This window comes from Gallinula chloropus (assembly GCF_964237585.1).
Source record: "Gallinula chloropus genome assembly, chromosome: 10".
In the NCBI taxonomy this organism is placed as follows: domain Eukaryota; kingdom Metazoa; phylum Chordata; class Aves; order Gruiformes; family Rallidae; genus Gallinula; species Gallinula chloropus.
The window spans coordinates 12,193,860-12,212,471 of record NC_140095.1 but is presented as its reverse complement, the minus strand read 5'-3'; the positions used below and the strand labels follow the sequence as shown (position 1 = coordinate 12,212,471).

General features: G+C 45.9%; 1 protein-coding gene across 4 annotated transcripts; it reads right to left on the bottom strand.

Moving 5' to 3' along the window:
• Nucleotides 1-301: 301 nt before the first annotated feature.
• On the bottom strand, nucleotides 302-18,432 carry MYOT (myotilin). Of its 4 annotated transcripts, none has more exons than XM_084268549.1 (10): nucleotides 18,193-18,432; nucleotides 11,445-12,047; nucleotides 9,188-9,338; nucleotides 6,625-6,726; nucleotides 4,542-4,591; nucleotides 3,849-3,981; nucleotides 2,544-2,751; nucleotides 1,910-2,075; nucleotides 1,276-1,409; nucleotides 302-891 (listed from the first exon to the last, which is right to left on the bottom strand). In XM_084268549.1, the coding sequence occupies exons 1-10, from the start codon at nucleotides 18,390-18,392 to the stop codon at nucleotides 719-721; spliced, it is 1,920 nt and encodes a 639-aa protein (XP_084124675.1). In that variant the 5' UTR covers nucleotides 18,393-18,432; the 3' UTR covers nucleotides 302-718. The 4 variants fall into 4 exon arrangements, with proteins under 4 accessions (XP_084124675.1, XP_084124676.1, XP_084124677.1 ...); XM_084268550.1 differs by lacking the exon at nucleotides 18,193-18,432 and adding an exon at nucleotides 13,746-13,881; XM_084268551.1 differs by lacking the exon at nucleotides 18,193-18,432 and adding an exon at nucleotides 13,746-13,873 and having other exon boundaries at nucleotides 11,445-11,621.
• Nucleotides 18,433-18,612: the final 180 nt, after the last annotated feature.

Sequence of the window (18,612 nt, the reverse complement as noted above, 5' to 3'; positions counted from 1 at the left end):
AGAAAAGTCACAGGCACCCCTTCTTTAAAGGGGTGAGGAGAGAAAACACTTCATACAGTGCAGCTTTTGGGTGGAAATGTGTTGATGATGCCTCACCACTGTGTTTTATTGTTAATGTCAGCATCTAGCTTATGGTAAATAATTTAGAGCTATCAGCTGACAAGCAGTGGGGGGAACAGGCAGGGGAAGGGACCAGTGACGGACTTAGTAGGGTAAGAACCCACCTTTGCCAGGCTGCAGCTGATGCCAGCCAGCTATAGCTGGTTTTAAGAGAAGGAAGAGTCACAGCCAACATTGGATATTTAATATTTTATTTGTGTCTAACTTATTCTCATAAAAACACTCTAGGCTATTTGGTTTTAGTATTCAGACAGTACAGACTTCTGATATTATCAAGAGTGATGTTAGAGAAGCAGTACAAACCAATCTACCTTAGCATGTAGCCAAGTGCAGGTGGAACCCAAACCACCCCACACTTGTAAAAACTAATTGGCCTGCTTTCTTAGGCTTTGTAGTTAAAATATAATACTCAGTAAATGGTTATATTCACCAACCCATATAAATAAAACCTAACATGGTAAAATGGGAACAGCTGAATGTGCAAGAGTCAAAGTAAAAATAGATAGATAAGTATTCTGCTAATTAGAGCAATCACCAGTTAACTGCATCTATGCTGTGATTGTCTCTTATAGGCGTGAGTTTTCCTCTTCATTTCCAGTTAAAGTTCATCGCTTTCATACAGTCCAGACTGCTCAGCCAAACGCTGAAACTCTCCCTCAGGTGAGAAAGCTTGTTTCACGTCCAGTCCTCTTCCATTAAGTGCCAAATACTTGCTAAAAGTTGGTCGAACCCGTAACTGCTTTGGGGCTGGAACTGGCTTGTTTGCATGTGCTGGAAGAGAGAAAAAAAGTCTCTTTCAGTGTCTTCCCAGGCAAAGCCCCATAGAGCAACCCAATTGCTTTTTATCTTGTAACATAAACCAGCAAACCCTTAGGAAGAATTCAATAGACAAGCCCGTGTCTCAGGCACCACAGACTTATATTCACCCTTCTTCTCATTGGCAATCGAACTGTAGCCTTTTAACAGCGGGGACAGCAGATGTAGGACACATCCCAGTGTCTTGGTACTAACTAGAAGTTTTCCCTGGGATAGTTGCTGTTTGTCTAGTTCTGCATCCTTGGAAAGAAGTCCTCCCAGTAATCCAAGCTTTGTTAGGTTAATTGCGAGAGTCTTTTCTGAATGCAAGTTCAGTTGTGACACTGATGTGGTACTTACTTGCAACCTCCAGCCTGGCATGGCATGTGGCAACACCTGCTCCATTGACGGCAGATACGGTGTACCAGCCAGCATCTTGCTTGTTTGCATTATGAATCAGGAGGCAAATCCTTCCAGTATTGTCATGTAGCAAGCTGAAAAATGAAGGTGTAAGTGTGTAAGTGCTTGGAGGGGGAGGAGAGAAGACACTGAAATCAGTCAGTTTACATACTGAGCATCTAAGAAAACCCCCGAACAATTCTTGCAGGGCACTGCAAACTATTTAGCTGTAAACTCTGCATTTGTGTTCAAGCCACCAGTGAGTCACATCGTGATACCATTCAAGGTGGCATCAAGTAGCCCCATCGTCTTGGAGCACGATGTGTGCATTGCATGTTTCAGTCATAATGCCACACTTCTCCCCAGGCCTTGCTCCTGCTGCTAGAACTCAGACCAGCTTCTGAGTGCAGTTTGCCCTTAACACAAAACTGAGCAGCATCCCTGTCCAGCACAAGGGCCTGGGCACCCTGTGCTGCAAACGAGGGGCAGATCCGACTTTCCATCTTTTGCTTTTAGAAACCAGCTAATTAAAATCTGGCTTAGCAAGTACTGGTTATTGTTTCCTAACACGCCAATGGCCAACTCAGTAGGATACCTTATTCGGTCTGTATTATATTGTACCATTTCGTTGTTTCTTTTCCAGTAAATGCGGGGTGTTGGGATAGCAGAGATCTGGCACTCGAGCCTGGCTGTATCTCCTTCAAAAACCTTTTTGCTTTGTGGCTTGAAGATGAAAGTTGGAGCTGTGTGATGTTCTTTTGCTAAATTAGAGATGGAAGATAAGGAGGATTTACTGTAAGTATGGAACCCTAACATCAGGCTTGGGTTTTTTTAAGATTTCAGAATGCTAAATTCAGGAGGGCACATGTTCCTTACTGCAACTCCTTGGCCTAGAGGCAATTCCCATGACCATAAGGGTGTACTAGACACAACCCACTTCAGGAGGAGAGCCAATTAACATATGTTAGTAATTCAGGGAGATTAATCAAATCCCATATTCTGGACATCCCACTACAACTAAATATCCTGCCAAAGTGCTTTGAAGAAATATGGCATCCCAGATACATGTATTGAAGTAGTCTTGGAAAGGGTGAGGTGTTATCATTTGAGCCTGAATATCTGCAGATCTCTCTCTAATTCTTAGTTATGTCCCAAACACATGGAGGAAGACATTAAATAATTGAGATTTCCATGCATGGCTGGTTAATTGTCAGGCCTCTCAGTCTTACCAATTACTTCCACTTTTACTGCGAAAGATGCTTCTCCTGCACGGTTGACAGCCACACATTCATATGTCCCTGCATCAGATGATTTGACTGCTTCAAAAATGAATGAGTGGAATCCCTTTTCTGACACTATCATTTTATGGAACTGATCTTGATGAACCATCCTTCCATTCTGATACCACATCACGTCTGGAGTCGGCAGCCCACTAACCTGTGAAGGAAAAGAAAGCAGTGAAGAGTTAAACAGCTTTAAGGTAATAGAAGCCCTTCAGTGTTATAACAGGTTTCATGACAATAGATGATCAAATCATGATCCTACTGCAAAATTTTAGTCTTGCCTACTTTAGAATATTAACGAGGTGCTGCACAGGGAGGAAGGCTCATGAAGTGCCACGGAGAGATGAGCTTTAGCTACAAGACAGCAGATGCTGTTCCTGCAAACCGCTGTTTTTCCCATACTGTGAGGCAGTTTGGATTAGGCTGAAGATACAGATTGTGGGTTTCCAGAGAGGGAAAACTCACCCTTTTAATCCCACAGCTATTGTTTTGTATTGTATGACAATAAGCTGTCCTGCAGACAAGCTCCAGGTTGTCTGTGGCATTCAGAAGTTAAACAATTTTCAGCAAAATGGCTCAAGGTCATGTCAAAGTCTGGCAAGAGTTTACTTCAGAAAAACGGATTGAAGCCAATAGGAGAAGAACAGGCCAAACCACAACCAGTAAACAGTCTTTGTAGTAAAGTTGTGTGTGGAAAAGCTTGGTTCTTCCCTGTGCTGGGGTTGGTACAGCTGCTGGGCAGCTTCAGGCCTTTTGGGTGTTTTGTTTGTTTGCAGTTATGGTGTTTCCTTGTCAGAGTGTCTGCTCCAGCAAGGACACAGTCACCTTAGGGAGCGTTCATTAAAGGCCAACTCATCCTAAACAGGCTGTGCAGAGCATTAAGCCTGTGTCCACTGACATCAGCAGTGGTGTCCCAGTGCAAAACACCTCACAAAATGCCTGCTTTCAGCAGGGCTTTAATATTTCTTACGACCAATGAGGTCTGGAAGGTGTTCTGTGCTGCCCCATATTGACCACAGTGTAGCTCTACCTGTATTAATATGCAGCTACTTCCACTTACATTTTCCAAGGTAAAAGGCTGGCACACTTAGCCATCTCCTATTTCTTGATTTACATTGCCTGGGGAGAGCCTAAACCATCTGCCACATGTGCTGGCTTACTCCAGTGCAAAGGCACTGCTGCTCAGAGCCCTCTTTTCACGCCACACACCCCACAGAGCTAGTGGAATTGGAAGGGAAAGGCTGGTATTACTTTGAAGTCGAGCCTGCAGAATCGCCCCTCCTCAATAATTACATCTTCAGGCACTTGTGTAAAACGTGGCTGAAAGAACTTTTCCTGGATTGAGTCGTGTCCACGGTCATCTCCTCTGGAGGATGGTCTGCTCCTAAAAAGTGGACAGAAGCAGTTAACAGGGTAAAAGTTGCCAAAGCACAAACAACATTGAAGCACCGACTGCAGCTGGAGTCCCTCAACACATTTAGGAATCCAGCCCTACAGTTCTGGTTGGTCTTTGAGCTGTAAGGCCTGAGTTTGGATCAACCATTTATTTTGCTCAAGTGGTTCAATTCAACACAGACACATAACATATGAAACATTCATCTTTGGCCTAATACCCAAAACTATTTATGAGAGCAATGTAGGCTGTGTTTCATCCTGCTGTATTTCATCACTTACATTGATGGACTAGAGCTGTAGCTTCTAGACTATGAAGCATATTTGCCTTGGGTACACAGTCTTTAAACCTACAGCATTAGGCTTAGAGCTGACTGGGTTACGATCACCAGCACCATCAGCCATCTGCAAATGGTAGTGTTTTAGTGGAGGTGAATGAATTTGGTGATTACTACTTTATGAAAGTGCTACATAGCAAAGTAAAACTAACTCTGATGAGAAGCATTTGAAATAAGGCCTTGAGGAGCATCACAGCACAAGTTTAGGCATTACCTTACGTGTGTTGTAGGAACCTGCAGCCTGATGTTTTCTGCATTCTGGTGCTTGGGAAGAAGAAAAGAAGTGAGTTAATGTAGAGAGAAAGCTTTATCTAGAAACTGAATGAGAAGCTATTTTAAGTTAGTATACCAACTGCTGCTAAAAAGCAAACTGAATACTTGAGAAGTCACCGGGACAAGAGGGAAAGAACCTTGTGTTAGGAGCTAACACACTGCTTTCAGCCTGGCCTTTGCCAGGACAGTAACAAGTATTATTAATAGTATAGGGACAGCTTCTCATCACTGTGCACAGGTGATAGGTGCAGCAGTTTTGTTTGGCACAGAAGACTTTTGGCCAGCCAATAACCTTTGTTAGAGGGGAGCAGAACTACTGTCAGTATCTAAAATGAGAGCTAAGTACGGAGTGTCCTTCTCTATTGCAGGAATAGAAGTGGAATTGCTGGCAAGAGCTCTGTATTGTGCCCACTTAAATATGGTACCAACAGCAATGGACACATGCTGAGCTGGAAAATAGTTTTGTTTCTAGATCACAGCACCAACTAAGCTCACTGACAACTCCACAATCACATGAGTAAATCTGCTAAAGTACCCAGGATTGATTCCCGCAAGGAATGTGGATGTTTGGGAAATGCAAGCAGAGTTTATTTCCAGCGATTCTTTTTAGCAATGAAGTCAGAGGAAACTCTGCATGGAAAGTTCTGGGGTGTCTGCACAGAGCTGTTGGGATGCTTGGTTCTCTGCTCTATAGCCCACTCCCATGGAACATTTAAACCTGGGTTTAAACTTCAAGCACAGAAAGTCTTCAGTTCAGGGGAAGCATTATGTGAATGAGGGTTTTGCTGGACTGAGCTCAGTGCTGAGTCCAAATTGTATCTGCTTGTATCTGCTCATTTAGACCAGTTCTGTACAATTCTTCCTTGCCTTGTGAAACGATGCTGTAGAGATTGAGTTGCTGATAGTTCTCGTGCTCTATTATATGGACTGGCTGTGTAGTTAAGTTTCTGAGGATTCAGGGGGCTGAATAAATCAGTGACTAGAATATTTTAAATTAAGACTGAGCAACAGGAATAAGATCTCCCGAACATAAGCCAACCCCTCCTTCCAATACTCCTTATTATGCAGCATTTCACACACCCTGAAAAGTTGTCAGTCATCCTGTTTTGACTGAATGTTTCCTTGTTCACTGCAAAAGATGAGGCTTCCCTTGTGCTCTGACATCCCTAAAACATCCCCATCTTGCCTGCTGTTGTCAGCGACTGTTGAGAAATAGCTCAAATTGCATACTCCTCCCATGCTGTGATCTTAAGTGTCTCTTGCACTGAAGAGCTTTGCTAACTGCACTTTGGAGGGTGTACACCAACCTGCTGCTCCCTGCGTGCATGCAGCAGGAGGGGTGTTTTTATAGGTCACACAGGTACCCAGGGCCACATCACAGACATTTCCACCAACTTTGATCACAGAAGTGCCAAAGGGAGCTTTTAAGTGGCCTGAATAATCGATGAATGATGCCAGCCTCCAACTAAAATGCTTTTGAAAATGGCAGTAGCAATAGAGTCTTGTTTATCAGCATGGGAGCTGTTAAAATTACTGCTTTGCCTTCTAGCAATCGCGGGCCCCTGGAAGGGCTAAAACCCAACCAACCCTACCCCAAGGCTCTGACCTCTTGTAGTCAATGTCACTTATTCCAAACAGTGACAGGTGTAAATCTTGCAGTCCTGGTCAAGCCTGAACTCTTAGAGTGGGTACCTGTCTCCCTTGGTCTGCTGCTCCCTGCCTGTCACGGGCAGGGTGGAACGTGCTACACAGCAGCTGTTGTAATTCCTGCCTGGAGAGGTCATTCCTACAAATCAGGCCCAGCAAAGGGATGGTGCTTAAATTCCCCCTCCCACCCTGCCCCCACCACTGCCACCACGTCCCCAGAAAAAACCCCAAACTCCTACTATACAGCACCCTGCCAGTGAGAGCTGCCCCTTTCCCTCCCCTCCCTTGGCACCAAACAAACCCCATCTCTTTGCCCTGTTCTGGTACCAGCAGGTCACAGCACAATCACCATTGTTGTCCAGAGAGGTCCCAGTTACCTGTGCGTTCTGCATGGTGTTTTCACTTTGTGCTTCCAAGACAGTTGCAGCGTTTACTGGTCCGAGCAGCCTGCGAGCCATCCGTTCTTCATAAGTTAATCTCTTAAAGCAGAGCAGAGAGGAATTCTGGTCAGAAGTCCATTTACTATTTCAGAGCAGCTTGTGAGAACACATTAATATGCCACAAATTCAGGGTGTTGTCAACAAAAGTAGCGGCTGAATAGAAACCCCATGCCTGTTCCAGAGGGTTTGCAGTCTGTGATGCCTCCTGAAGTCAGGCTGAATATATACAGCACTGAAATGCATAAAAGATTAAACTGCCTGTTCATCAAAGCCTCTCTAATGCCATCTGTGGCCTTCCACTCCTCCTCTTTCTCCGCTGGGATTATTTATGGGTAACTGATGGCATCATCTCAGAAGCCAGAGTAAGTCCCAGGGTACCTTTCTGTTAGCACTGGGAAAACTTCCCAAGTCATTCAGCTGTGGATTTACTTCAGGAGCTAGAGGCGTGATGGATGCTAGCCTCCCCTACTCCCAAAAAAGCAAAAGCCACACCAGAAGCAGACACAGCCAGAGAGGTGCACCACAACCCCTGAAAGCACAAGGGAACCTTATGCCAGCGCAGCAGCCACCTTGGGAAAAGCTGTGTGCTCTCTTGAGAGGAGGCAAGAACTCATTTCAGACATGTAACAGTAAGCTCCTACACTATGGCTGCAGCACATGGGGGTGAATATGAGAGTTTAATTCAAGTTCTGCCTGTTGGGTTACTTTAGAAGAGTACATTTGTCCCCTGAGCAACAGAACACCGAACACCTCCCTTCCCACAAAATTCATCTTGGGTTTGGATTTTATGACATGAGGACAAGCTCTGGCTGAATTTCTACTGCATACAGGACGTGTGGGGGGGGTTACTGGGTAGATAAGGGTCTGGGGAGGCCTGTGGGACTTTTCTTTAGAAGAGAGCGAGAGACCTTTTGCAAAACCTGAGCACTTAATATCCCCGAGGTCGTTCCAGCTCTATCAAGCGTGGCTGAGATTGGCCAGTTGGTTCAGGCGTTGTTGGAGGACAAGGGGAGGAGGACGCAGTGGCGATTGCATAAGCCTTATTTTTAGCCTGGCTTCCTATGGGAAGGAAAGCTGGCTTGCAGTGGCAAGCTTTCTTACAGCAGACAGGACACATTAATATCCTGTTAGCGACACATTAAGCCAGATTTGACCTAATATACTTTTTTCCTTTAATATTTAAAATTATATATATAACACAAACTTGTTCTCACTGATGGTAATAGCAAAACTCCTTTCTACTTCAGGGGAAAGAAGATGAAGACTATAAACACTGGGCTTTTACCAGCCTGCCTCCAGCCAGTAGAGACATTGCCACATTAGAGACCTGCTCGCTCTAGCTTGCTGTAATCTGCTTCCCTACTGGTAAGCAAATTATTCTCCCAAATTTGGATTTTATGGTAGAAGGAATTGAATTTTGTCTGTCTGCAAAATAACTAAGTAGCTACTGAGACTAAGAGACCTTCTTATAGAAGACAGACTTTATGATAAAAGCTCATGTGTTTTCTTTGATTTTGTTTTATATGAGCAAGAACAAATCCAGTTGGTTTACCCCATGTGGTGATGGTCTCTAGAATGAGCTTTCAGATGATTGGTCCTTCTCTAAGTTTCTAATGATTTGGAGTGGTTTATTAACCCTGGCATTGAAAGCCAGGGTGAAATCGTGTCTGGAGAACTGAAGTATTCTCCATGTGTTTCTGGTTGTCTGTGGATGCAATGTTCAGCAGGATTCCCCAGCAGAGAGTTCAAGTTTGAGCCACAGCTCCAAACACATACGTTTCTCCCAGCCCTAGTCTTGTTAATTTGATTGCACAGATTCAAAGACAGTTTGAATAGTGTGTGCTGGCCAAGAAGGTAGGGCAAGAGGGAAAGGCTGTAGCAGCTCAAAGCCTTCTTGCTGCATCAGATGGCTTTCAGAAGTCACAGGGGATGCAGACATTCAGTTGTCACAGTTGATGCCCACACACAGGCTTACAGCAGCCATCTCTCTTGCCACATATTCAGGCTGTCTTTCATTGTGCACCAGCCACGTGCTGCTGCTCTACTGGGAAGGGCCCTTCTGAGGGCTCAGCTGAACCTGGCCCACCGCTACAGCTACTTGCATTCTAGTAGCAAAGATATCTATGAAGAGGGGCTTGGGAAATGAAGAAGTTGGATGTAAATCTTTCAGAGCCACTGTTTACACCAGCCCTGCGCCATCATTAAAAATGGAGTCACTGTTAGAAGAGGTTTGGGTTTTGGTTTTCTTGGTGGTGGGTATCTTATGTATCTAATAGAAAAAAATTCAGCCACATCACATTGACAGAATATTCTGGTTATAAATGGCTCAAAGAACTCTAGCTGGGATCTGTTGAAGTTCTGACTAAAGGTGTTTAAGCAGTGTTGCTCCTGGATTTACTTCTGTTTTCAGCTCAGTTTAGAGGCCCCAGCCCCTGGAACTAGTCTCTGCATCCCCGTTTGCACTATCAAACTGGTTCTTTAATCATCAGGTTTCCCTTACCTGGTTGCCATTCTGGAGAAGGTTGTCTTTGCATCGGAGCTTCTTTTCCAAGTCCTGAATGAGGGCTTCTTTTGTTCCTCGAATTTCTTGGTCTGATGTCTTCTGCATAGAGTTGATGCTAGCTTGTTTGTTATACATTGGTTGTGAGTAACTACTCAGGCAGGAAGAGAAAACAAAGTTATTCCTGTAAGCCTGCTTGACTCTTTGCTACAGCTTCACAGAATGCACAAAATACACACAAAAAATGTGGATCTGCTGCCTAGGAACTGTGGTGCAAATGAACTGTAAAGCATTTGGGAGATAGACAGGCTAGATGGTGTCAGTGAGTATCAAAAACTTGAAGGGAAGCATCATGGACTAACCAAGTACTGAGTGTCCTCCCACACGACCCACAGCAGTGTGGGTTGCTGGTCAGCATCCCTGCACCCTGCAGTGGGTTCTGCCCTGCCTCACGTGGGTGCAGGAAGGCTCACTGTGTTCTCAGGGAGCCAAACGATGTGTTTGTCCGAGAGCAAGTTCTCCCTCAAACACTGTATTCCTTTACAATTTCAGTCATTAAAAGGCTCTAGGATCTGCAAATCCACAACAAGGTCACAAACTAGTTGAGTATGAAAAAATAGCTTGTTAGTTGTCCTCTTCTTGGCCCCAGAAAGTTAATTGGTATTTTCAGGAGCCAAGCTTGCCCCAGGCTAAGCTGGGTCTTTGGGAGCCCTTGCTGCAACCCTGCACATAGCACTGTAATCCATGGTCAAGACACACAACCAAGGCATAGAATTAAGAGAGTACACTTGATTCTGCAAGGTGCTAGGAAAAGAGGAGCATCCCTCCAAATGGACTGTGAAGGTCTGCTAGAGGTCACAGCACTGTGTGCTGACAGGATCCAACCTGGTTCATTCCATGCAGCAGAGACTCATTTGCTGGAGTTGTGGGCAGCAATTATTCCTACTCAAAACCCTCTCCTCCTGTCCTGTGGGAATTTGTTCTGCTGATTAGAATAGAGTAGAAGGGTCGTAATTCTGGTACGTATTCCCAGCACTGCCTGGACTTAATAACTTGCCCAAGTTATAACTTAAAAACTTTAATCATTTGCCCAGCAGATTAATAAGTCTCTTGTCCCCGTTTGCCCATTTGTAGCGTGATTAGGAAAGTAACTCCTCAACTCACAGGATGTTGCATTTAAGAGCAGCTTATATGAAAAGCCTAGTGAGGCACCAGAGCCCTTTGCTATGAGCCCAAGCAACCCCACACAACAGAGCCAAAGCCCCGTGGTTACTTCAGACACAAGTACCTAACCCCTGCATGCACAAGAAACACTGCTGAGAGCCCCAGCTATCCCTCTCCCTCTTACCTTTGTGCTTCCCACCGCGCTGCGATTCAGAAACAACCCTCCCCAGAAACATTCAGGTTTCCTGAGTACAAACTGACACTTAAACCTGGATTTATATCCAAGGCAGCAGGACCCCTGCCCCTATCACCTTTCTAATACTCTCTGTTGAGTGTTCATTGCATGTTCTACCCTGACTTTCCCCAGGAGCTCCAGCTAATACTGGCAGGGATACAAGTTGGTGAGAAGGCAAGACCCAGGTCCCTCTGAGATCTCACTGACCTTGGGAGATATTTGGCTTGCAGCCCAAAGGCAAAATGATATAATACATATTCAGGAAAGAATTTAGTCTTTGGTCTGAAGGGGTAAAATTTTCAAGTGGCTGCCTTTCTTGCCAGCGTGTATGAGTAATGAAAATGGTATTGTAGGAAGTGAGCAGAGTCCCATCATGATGCTGAACCTGAAAATACTGCTGGGACTTACTAGGAATCTTAAAGTTGTTTATATGTGGGAAATACTACTGCCTTCCCTACTGCCATCCCCCTTGCCTCCCTGTTTATAAGCCGTATTTGTTGAGAGAAATAAATTTGAGATAGGTGTCCTTCTTCTGTTCCAAATACCCTTGAATAAGAGATTTCCACCAAATCAAACTAAACTGTTCAAACTGACTCCACAAAACCTGCACAGCAGGCTGAGACATGAGGACTGTGCTGTTTAATTCCTGGTGGGGACCCATCTCTCTCACCCGGACACCAAGGGCAAGCGCTCAGCCTCCTAACCCGATTCATGCAGAGTCTGAAGTCAATGGGAGCTGTGCCATTGGCTTCAACTGAGCTGGTGTTTCACCAGAGGGTTGGATTCAGGATGGTCAGTGCATGGGGGAGGCCAGGCCAGAGGAAAGCAAGGAGAGGTTAGAAGCCTGTATATACTTACTGAGGTTCCATAGGAGAAGGAGTTTGGCTGTTATAGTCGGGCTGCGAGGGTAGGACTGAGCACAGGAAGGCTGCGGGGGGTTGGTTAGGCATGGATATAAGCCGTTGCCCAGATGAAGAGCTAGCAGGAGACTGCGCAGATGCAGGTGTGACAGGATATGTGGATTCCTTAGGGGCACTACAGGAAGGCGAGGAGAGTGTGATTGAAGAGCTCAGCGATGACGAGGAGGAGAATTTCTGCCCGCTTGGGTTACGAGGCTGTATTAGGATGGAGGACTGTTTGATTTGTCTGCTTGACTCTGTAGAGGTTATGGGTCCTGGAGGCTGCTGTTGCCCTTGGCACACATTCTTAGACTGGATAAAATGTTTTGGACGCTCGTAGTTAAACATGGTTGGTTGGCACATGGAGGAAACAGATGGGAAACTAGGGACACTCATAGGAGAGGTTTCACGGCTGTCCTGGGTTTTTGTTGGTGATAATTGGCTTTGAATTGGTGGCTGGTAAAAACTAGGTGGTAGGCCACAAAAGCTTTCTTGGCTGGGCTCCTGGATAGAATGGAACCCTTGCCTTGCAGAATAGAGGCTTTCTTGGTGTGGATTTTCCCTTGAGGAAGACAATACAGATAAAATAAATTGTACATCACCATTTGAATCACAAAAATACTGTGTCGTGAGCAGTCAACAGCAATGCAAAGAGTATGAGGTTCAGGCAACAGACAATTAAAGCTTGAGCTTAAAATAAAGAGATTTAGGATTAATTAGAACTATCCTGGAACTGTATGAACGTTTTGGATTAACAGGTCACACACTCTATCCAGCTCAGGTGCAGTGCTTACCATGGCTATCTAATCTGCAAGAGCCCAGTAATTTCTACAGGGAATAGTAATTAGTTTACTGAGATGACCCACTACCTGCCTAAGTCTAGAGACAACTGTAGATACTACTGGTAAGCATGGTAATTTGCCACATATCATCTTAACTAAAGATCTCTGGGTCCTGCAGCTTTCTGCCCTGTCAGAACACTGAACTTGGAGAACTGGCCATTTGTGCCAAGAAATTTGTTACACCACACACAGGAAAGCATGAGACAGGTTCCACTTTCTTTTAAGCCTAAAACTAAACCTTTGAAACCAGATATCCTGATTTCTTCTCTAACGGTCTTTGCATTCAGACCTTTTATATCCAGTTGGGATTAGAATGACAATTGCTGTGCTTCTCAGTTTGAAGTTATTTCCTGAGATTTGCTGTTGGGGCTAATAATTGTCAGGATGGCATAGCTGCAAGTAGGGCAAGCCGAGCTGCTCAGAGGTCCTGCATTTAGCTCGCAGGTCTTTGATATCTACACACGGGCTTCTTATCAATTTACAAAAGAAGAAAGTGTCATTAGAGCAAACTGAGCAAGTTTGTTAAAACAGACAAACGACTTTAGCTCCAGGATACTTAAATAACCCCCCAAAATAAACGCTACTAATAAAAAAAAAGAGAATATAAATCCACACAGTTACATGTGCTGGAAAAAATGGTAATCTTGCTCGACTGAGATCAGCTGTTTCACTGCTATATATACACCCAGTATATTGTATTCCTCTCATCGGAGAGCCCAAAGAAGAGCTCCACCAGGTCATAAATTCCCCTGGGGAGACATCAACTGAAGATATCGCTTTCGTTCTGAAGATTCAAAGTTTTCATTTCCTAAAGGTAACTACCAATATTAGTTGTAAGATAACTGTAAGCAAACAGAGGTTTTCTAGTAAAAATTCCCCTGCTTTCCCCTTGTCCCTCTCGGAATTTGAAGCCTGCTCAAGTTTTTGGAGCGCATCCGCACGCTGTTCTCATTCACTGGTGCAGAAAACTCATTGAATCTTGGGTTTATACCACTTTTTATCACCGCCCGAGCACAGCTTCCTTCGCTCTACCTACAGGCTGTGTGCACAAACCAGCATTTACTTTGTTTTCCAGAATACTGGATTTAAGATGCTAAATAAGCGCTGCCCCGCGGGGCACAGGCTCACTCGCAGCAAGGGCTGAGTGATGTTTTCCTCAATCATTCCACCTGCATTTGGGTATAAAGCGATAAATCCGCAGAGGCGCTTGAATTTACAAGACAGAAGCAGTAAGTACCAATAGAGACGCTTTCTTTTTTTTAAAAAAAATAGTCATTTTTTTCCTCTTTGCTGCCTCCCCCGTTCCCTTTGGCACCGCGGTACCTCAAAGGCGATTTATTATCCCAGCGCTGCCCGGCTCCCTAACCGGCCTCCAAGTACCAAGTGAGGTGGAGCAAACCCCAAACGCAGCACCTTACCTACAGCCTAGAAGTTGTCACCTGGGCTGTAACCCGTGTTTTGGGAAGGGACCGTCATTCGCTGCCCCGGAGCGGCGTAGCGGCCCCGCGCTGCCAGCGTCGCGCTTTAACGCGGTGCCAGCGGGTGACACCACGGACCGGCCGGTCCCTGCCCGCACCGGTGTCAGAATAAGAGTCTCCCCGGCCTGCCGGGGGCACTTCAATTAAGGGCCGGACCCCGGGTTTTGGGCAGCTGCCCGCGGTCAGCAAATCACCCGCCTGGGCAGCGGGAAAACCTGACAGCAGCCGGGCCTGGGGCTCGGCTACCGGGGCTCCGCGGTTGTCTATACGCTGCCCCGGCCGCGAGCGTCCCGCTGCTCCGTCTGGGTGCGTCTCGCAGCGCCGGGAGCATCCCGCAGCCCCGGGACCGGCCGCCCCCGGCTCCCTCGCCTCCCCTGCTCCTGGGTACGTGCTGTGTAGGGCCGGAACTGCACAAGCCGAGCAGGGAAGCGGGGGGGTTGCCCATAACAGCCGTAGGGAGCAGCGAGGAAGGACCGCTGCAGTACGCTCACACGCCCCTGAACCCCGCTTGGGTACCTCCATGAAATTCCTTTTTTAATTCATTTACTGATTGCCGCCAGCTAATTGCCTCTGTAGCGGTGACACTGCGTTACTGCCTTTAAGGCTGCGTATTTTACGTACGCAACCGATACCCGAAAGCCAGACATCAATGTGGCTTAAATCCCTTCCCCGCAGCGCACCCAGCCCGCATCCCTCGGTGCTGCCCACACCTCGCACTAGTACGGACCTTAATCAGGGGTGGGGAAGTGGTCGGATGAGTGCCCGAAGAGTCATAAACCCAGTAATGGAAAATATACTTGATGGCAAAACATTATCCGACGATGTTTTGCTGCTCGCGTGTATTATTATGCGTATTTACTCGGATTTAAAGATGCTTCCACCAAAACAGCAACAGATGCTGCTGGCAGATTAGGTGATTTGTTTCTCTTTAATCAAAGGCTTCAATGCCTCGCATCTTAAATTAACATGATAGCGTTTTAAGGATCTTCATTATCCTTTTGCAACTCTTGCCTGACATTCACGGTGTCGTTTAACCCTCCCAAGCCCCGCAGCTCCACTGCGTGGGGTCTTTCCTGCCTCTCCTCTCCCCTCGCTGGCCCGGTGAGTCTCTCAGCACTGCCATCCTCAAGGGTTAATCCTCATTTGGTGTTTGTATTTAAACATCACTCCGCCGTTTGCGAACTAAATCTACATAGCAGGTGTTAATTGAGTGCTAATTTATTTAAATTCCTCCTGATGAAAGTGATTAGGGGAGGAAGCGAGCTCCTGGGTGCTGGGGAGGTGATGTGCTTTTTAAGTTTAGAAAAAGGATTGAAAAAGTCCGTGGTTTGCAGAGAGAGGGGTGAGTACAGCAAGAAGGTAACCGTGGGATCATCGTTTGCCCTGTAGGAAGCTGGGGGCAGGTTCTAGGTCAGAGTGTGCTCAGAGAGGCTCCCCGGCTTCCCATCGGCTTCAAGGGTGCAGTGTGCTGGTTTCAGAGCTGCTCTTGGCTGCAAGACACCGGTTTAAGGACAGCTTTATGTACTTAAAGGGCTGGACACAACTAGGGCGACTTGTGTGGAAGAGAAGACACAGAAAAACGTGAGGTGAGATCTAGAAGGTAGGAAAATAATTCTGAAAGGACTAGAAGCCGGGCTGGTAAAGGCAGAGGAATAAATCTCTCATGGCTTGTGCTAGGGTAACTCAAGAGTCCCCTGACCAGCACTGCGGGGTGTTGGAGACCAGCTTTTCCTCGCTGCTTCAGTTTCCTTTCTATGAATGGCAGCTCGCTGTGTCTGGTCGGGTTCTCCTATTTGCTTGAGTCACATAGCAGCAAACAGCTAGGGAAAAAGTTAACTATCTTTTGCTTATTTATTAAAGAATCTTAAAAGCTGCTTAAAAGAGACCTGGCAGTATACTTGGTGCCTGGAGCCTCTTTTTTTTTTAAGTTTTGCGTGTGTGTGCTTGGGTTAGGTGGCGTTAAAGTTAACAATCACTATTGATTTTTGTTCTACTTTAAGCTGTTGAGAAGGACTCTGTAAGCATGAAGAGAGGAGTAGCTGGTAGTGGCAGTCTTCTAGAATTGCATTTTCTAGCCTGTGTGGAGTGGCTGTTGCTAAGCAGTAATTTGGAGAAGTATGACTACAAGGACTTCATTCATTTTATAGTTGTTCCCAGTAAGAGCTCTGTTCTGTCATCACTGTCTTTATCAGTATTTCCTCTTGTCTTGGGAAATACAGTTGCAAACCACATTTGCTACGTGAGAGAGCAATCTGGCTAAATCTAACAAGACTGGCTGTACAGCTAGTCGTTAGGGATGATTGCTTAGTTTGAGGCATCAGCAACATTTACAATGCTGAGTCCCATTCATGATGGTGTTTCCACGCATATGGCAATAAGGCAGTGGGGTTTAAAGATATTTAAATATTCATAGATGGTTATTTTAGATATTTTAATAGTTTTCTCTCTGTATCTCATAACAGATAAATGCCTTCCAAAATCTGTTTCAGCATTGCTGGTATTCAAACCCCTCTGCAGCTCCATACACTAGGTAATGTTTTATACAGACCAAATTTGTAAAAGCTATTGCACAACTGATTTTGGTGGCATGTTGTATCCCTCCATGCAGGGCAGCAGGCACTGTGTTTCAAACTAACCAGATCTTAAAAAATAAAATTGCAGGAGCAGCTCCCTGCTGTACTTCTGCTGGCAATAAACTTTACAAGTAGACATCCTAAGCAGCAGGTACCATTTAAAAGAGCTTCCTCACTGGTTGCTTGTTAGAAATGACAGAATACAGGTTTCCTGCTGCATTTGAGGAATCTGGGGAGATGTAGGGAAACTAGTCCTGTTCTTAAAGAACAGCTAGCAAACATCTACTGCCCCCATTCCTTCCAAGAGGTGATTATGCCAGAGGTTTCATAAGAAGCTTTCATTTTTGCTCAGCGGACAATTACTTAACAGTCAGCCCTTGTTTGAAACCATCACCAGGTGAAAATTGCAAGCAATGCAATGCTGGTCTGCGTTAGGGACTCCCAAGCAAACAGCCTCATCCCTAGGCATTGGGACCTGGGGTAGTTGAGCATGACTTGACCTGATGCATTCATGTGCTTGGCTTGTGATGTTTGAAGGCAAGACCACCACTCTTCATCTCAGGCTCACAGGCAAGCCAGCACTGCAGCCTCCTGAAGTCCATACAAGCTAGCTCCAGCCAGGGTTTTGATGCTGTGGTGGGGGCTGGTTAACTGATTTCCTTGGAGCAACTCTGGATTTCATGGAAAGGCTTGAAACAAAACTGAGAGCTCCTCTTAGTGATCCGCAGGGTATTGAGGCAAGCTCCTTTTTACTTGGTGATTTAGCAAAAAACTCCCAGTGTATTCAGAAATGTGTACTGAAAAAAGATCTGTGCTGTAGTGAGCTTGGAGGAGGGTGTTCAGAATTATTAAAATAAGCAGTTAAAGTGGCTGAGTACATCCAAAAATACTCTCTCACACAGTGGATGCTTTCTATCACAGCCAGCCTTCTACACACGACGTAACAGTATCGCTGCACAGCAGTGCTGGCATTCAGCTGAGAGCTCAGGCACAGGGCTGCCCCAAAGCTCTCCCCTTCCCAAACAGGACTGAGGAAACTGCTGGAGTGCTGGGCTTGGAACAGGTCTTTTATGCCTAGAAACACTACAAAGATCTGAGGTGTAATTGCTAAGATGTTCATTCTAGCTTGTTTTGCTTCTCTGGCACAATTAAACAGGGTAACTAATAATACAAGCACAAAGCTACAGAGAGCTGCACTGGGGGAAGAAATTGGAACAAGTCTTGGTTTAAGAGGGAACGCCTTATTCTTGGGGAAAAATCTCCACCTCCTGGGCAAGGAGTGTCCCTGCTGTGGCCTGGGACACTTCATTCTGTTCAGTGGGTCCCTGATTCAGTGCTTGTCCTCTGCACAGTGCTTTGTGGGTGCAATCTGCACTGTGCTTACAGGGTCCCCAGTTCTACTGCTGGCTTACAGAATGGGGAACAGAAACAAGAGGTGATGCCCCCTGACCGAGGTCACAGAATTGACATGTCCCAGGTACTATGGGTTTTGCATCATGCTCTGCTGTGGAACCAAGGTCTTCTAGAGGATAAATATTTGGGCTGATGCTTTTAAAGTTACATGTATGTAAGCACTTCTGAAGATACCATCAGGCGCTTACCTGAGCCTTTAGATCGTTACATACTTTATCAAATTGGGCTGGGTGTTACATGTTCCCCTTGTCATTGAGGCAAACAGCTCAGGTTGTGTGTGTGCACATTTCCCTGTTAAGGTATGGGGCACAGGAGCTTTGCAGTTGCATTACCAGGATTCAGCCTCTGAGTACTGTGTAAAACTAACCCAGACATGTGATTTTTTTTTCTCTTTGTCTTACCGCAGCGGTGAAGCCTGAGGTGAATTCTCATAAGATCCATGAAAATCTTCAGCTTCACTCTTGGAGTTCATCTGGCTGAAGTTTGTGGCTTCTGCTCTGCTCCCCAGCCCTGGGGTGTCTGTGCTGTAGGATGGCAGCCCAGCCATGTCTCGGTCCTTGGCTCCTGTTTGGCTGCTCCTCGGGAAGGTGGGTTTCTTCATGGTGACTTGCACAGCTGGCCTGTGGGCAGCACCTGCAAAGCTTTCCACCTCTTTTGCTCCTGGAAGTAGAATTATCCATGAGTCAGGTAGAAAGCAGCAGTGGTTCAGCAGCTAAATGTGCTGGTAACAGGAGGGGACATGGTGTGGCTGTGCAGGTGGATGAGAGGTCACCTGCCTGGGCTCTGCAGGGACCAAAACCTGTGCAGCTGCACTGGCCAAA

Coding starts and splice junctions, on each gene's coding strand:
- MYOT (XM_084268549.1), bottom strand. CDS start 18,392: ATGAAGAAACCCACCTTCCCGAGGAGCAGCCAAACAGGAGCCAAGGAC. Junction 12,048..18,192: donor CCTCAGGCTTCACCGCTGCG/GTAAGACAAAGA, acceptor GTCTTCCTCAAG/GGAAAATCCACACCAAGAAA. Junction 892..1,275: donor TGCCAGGCTGGAGGTTGCAA/GTAAGTACCACA, acceptor TCTCTCTTCCAG/CACATGCAAACAAGCCAGTT.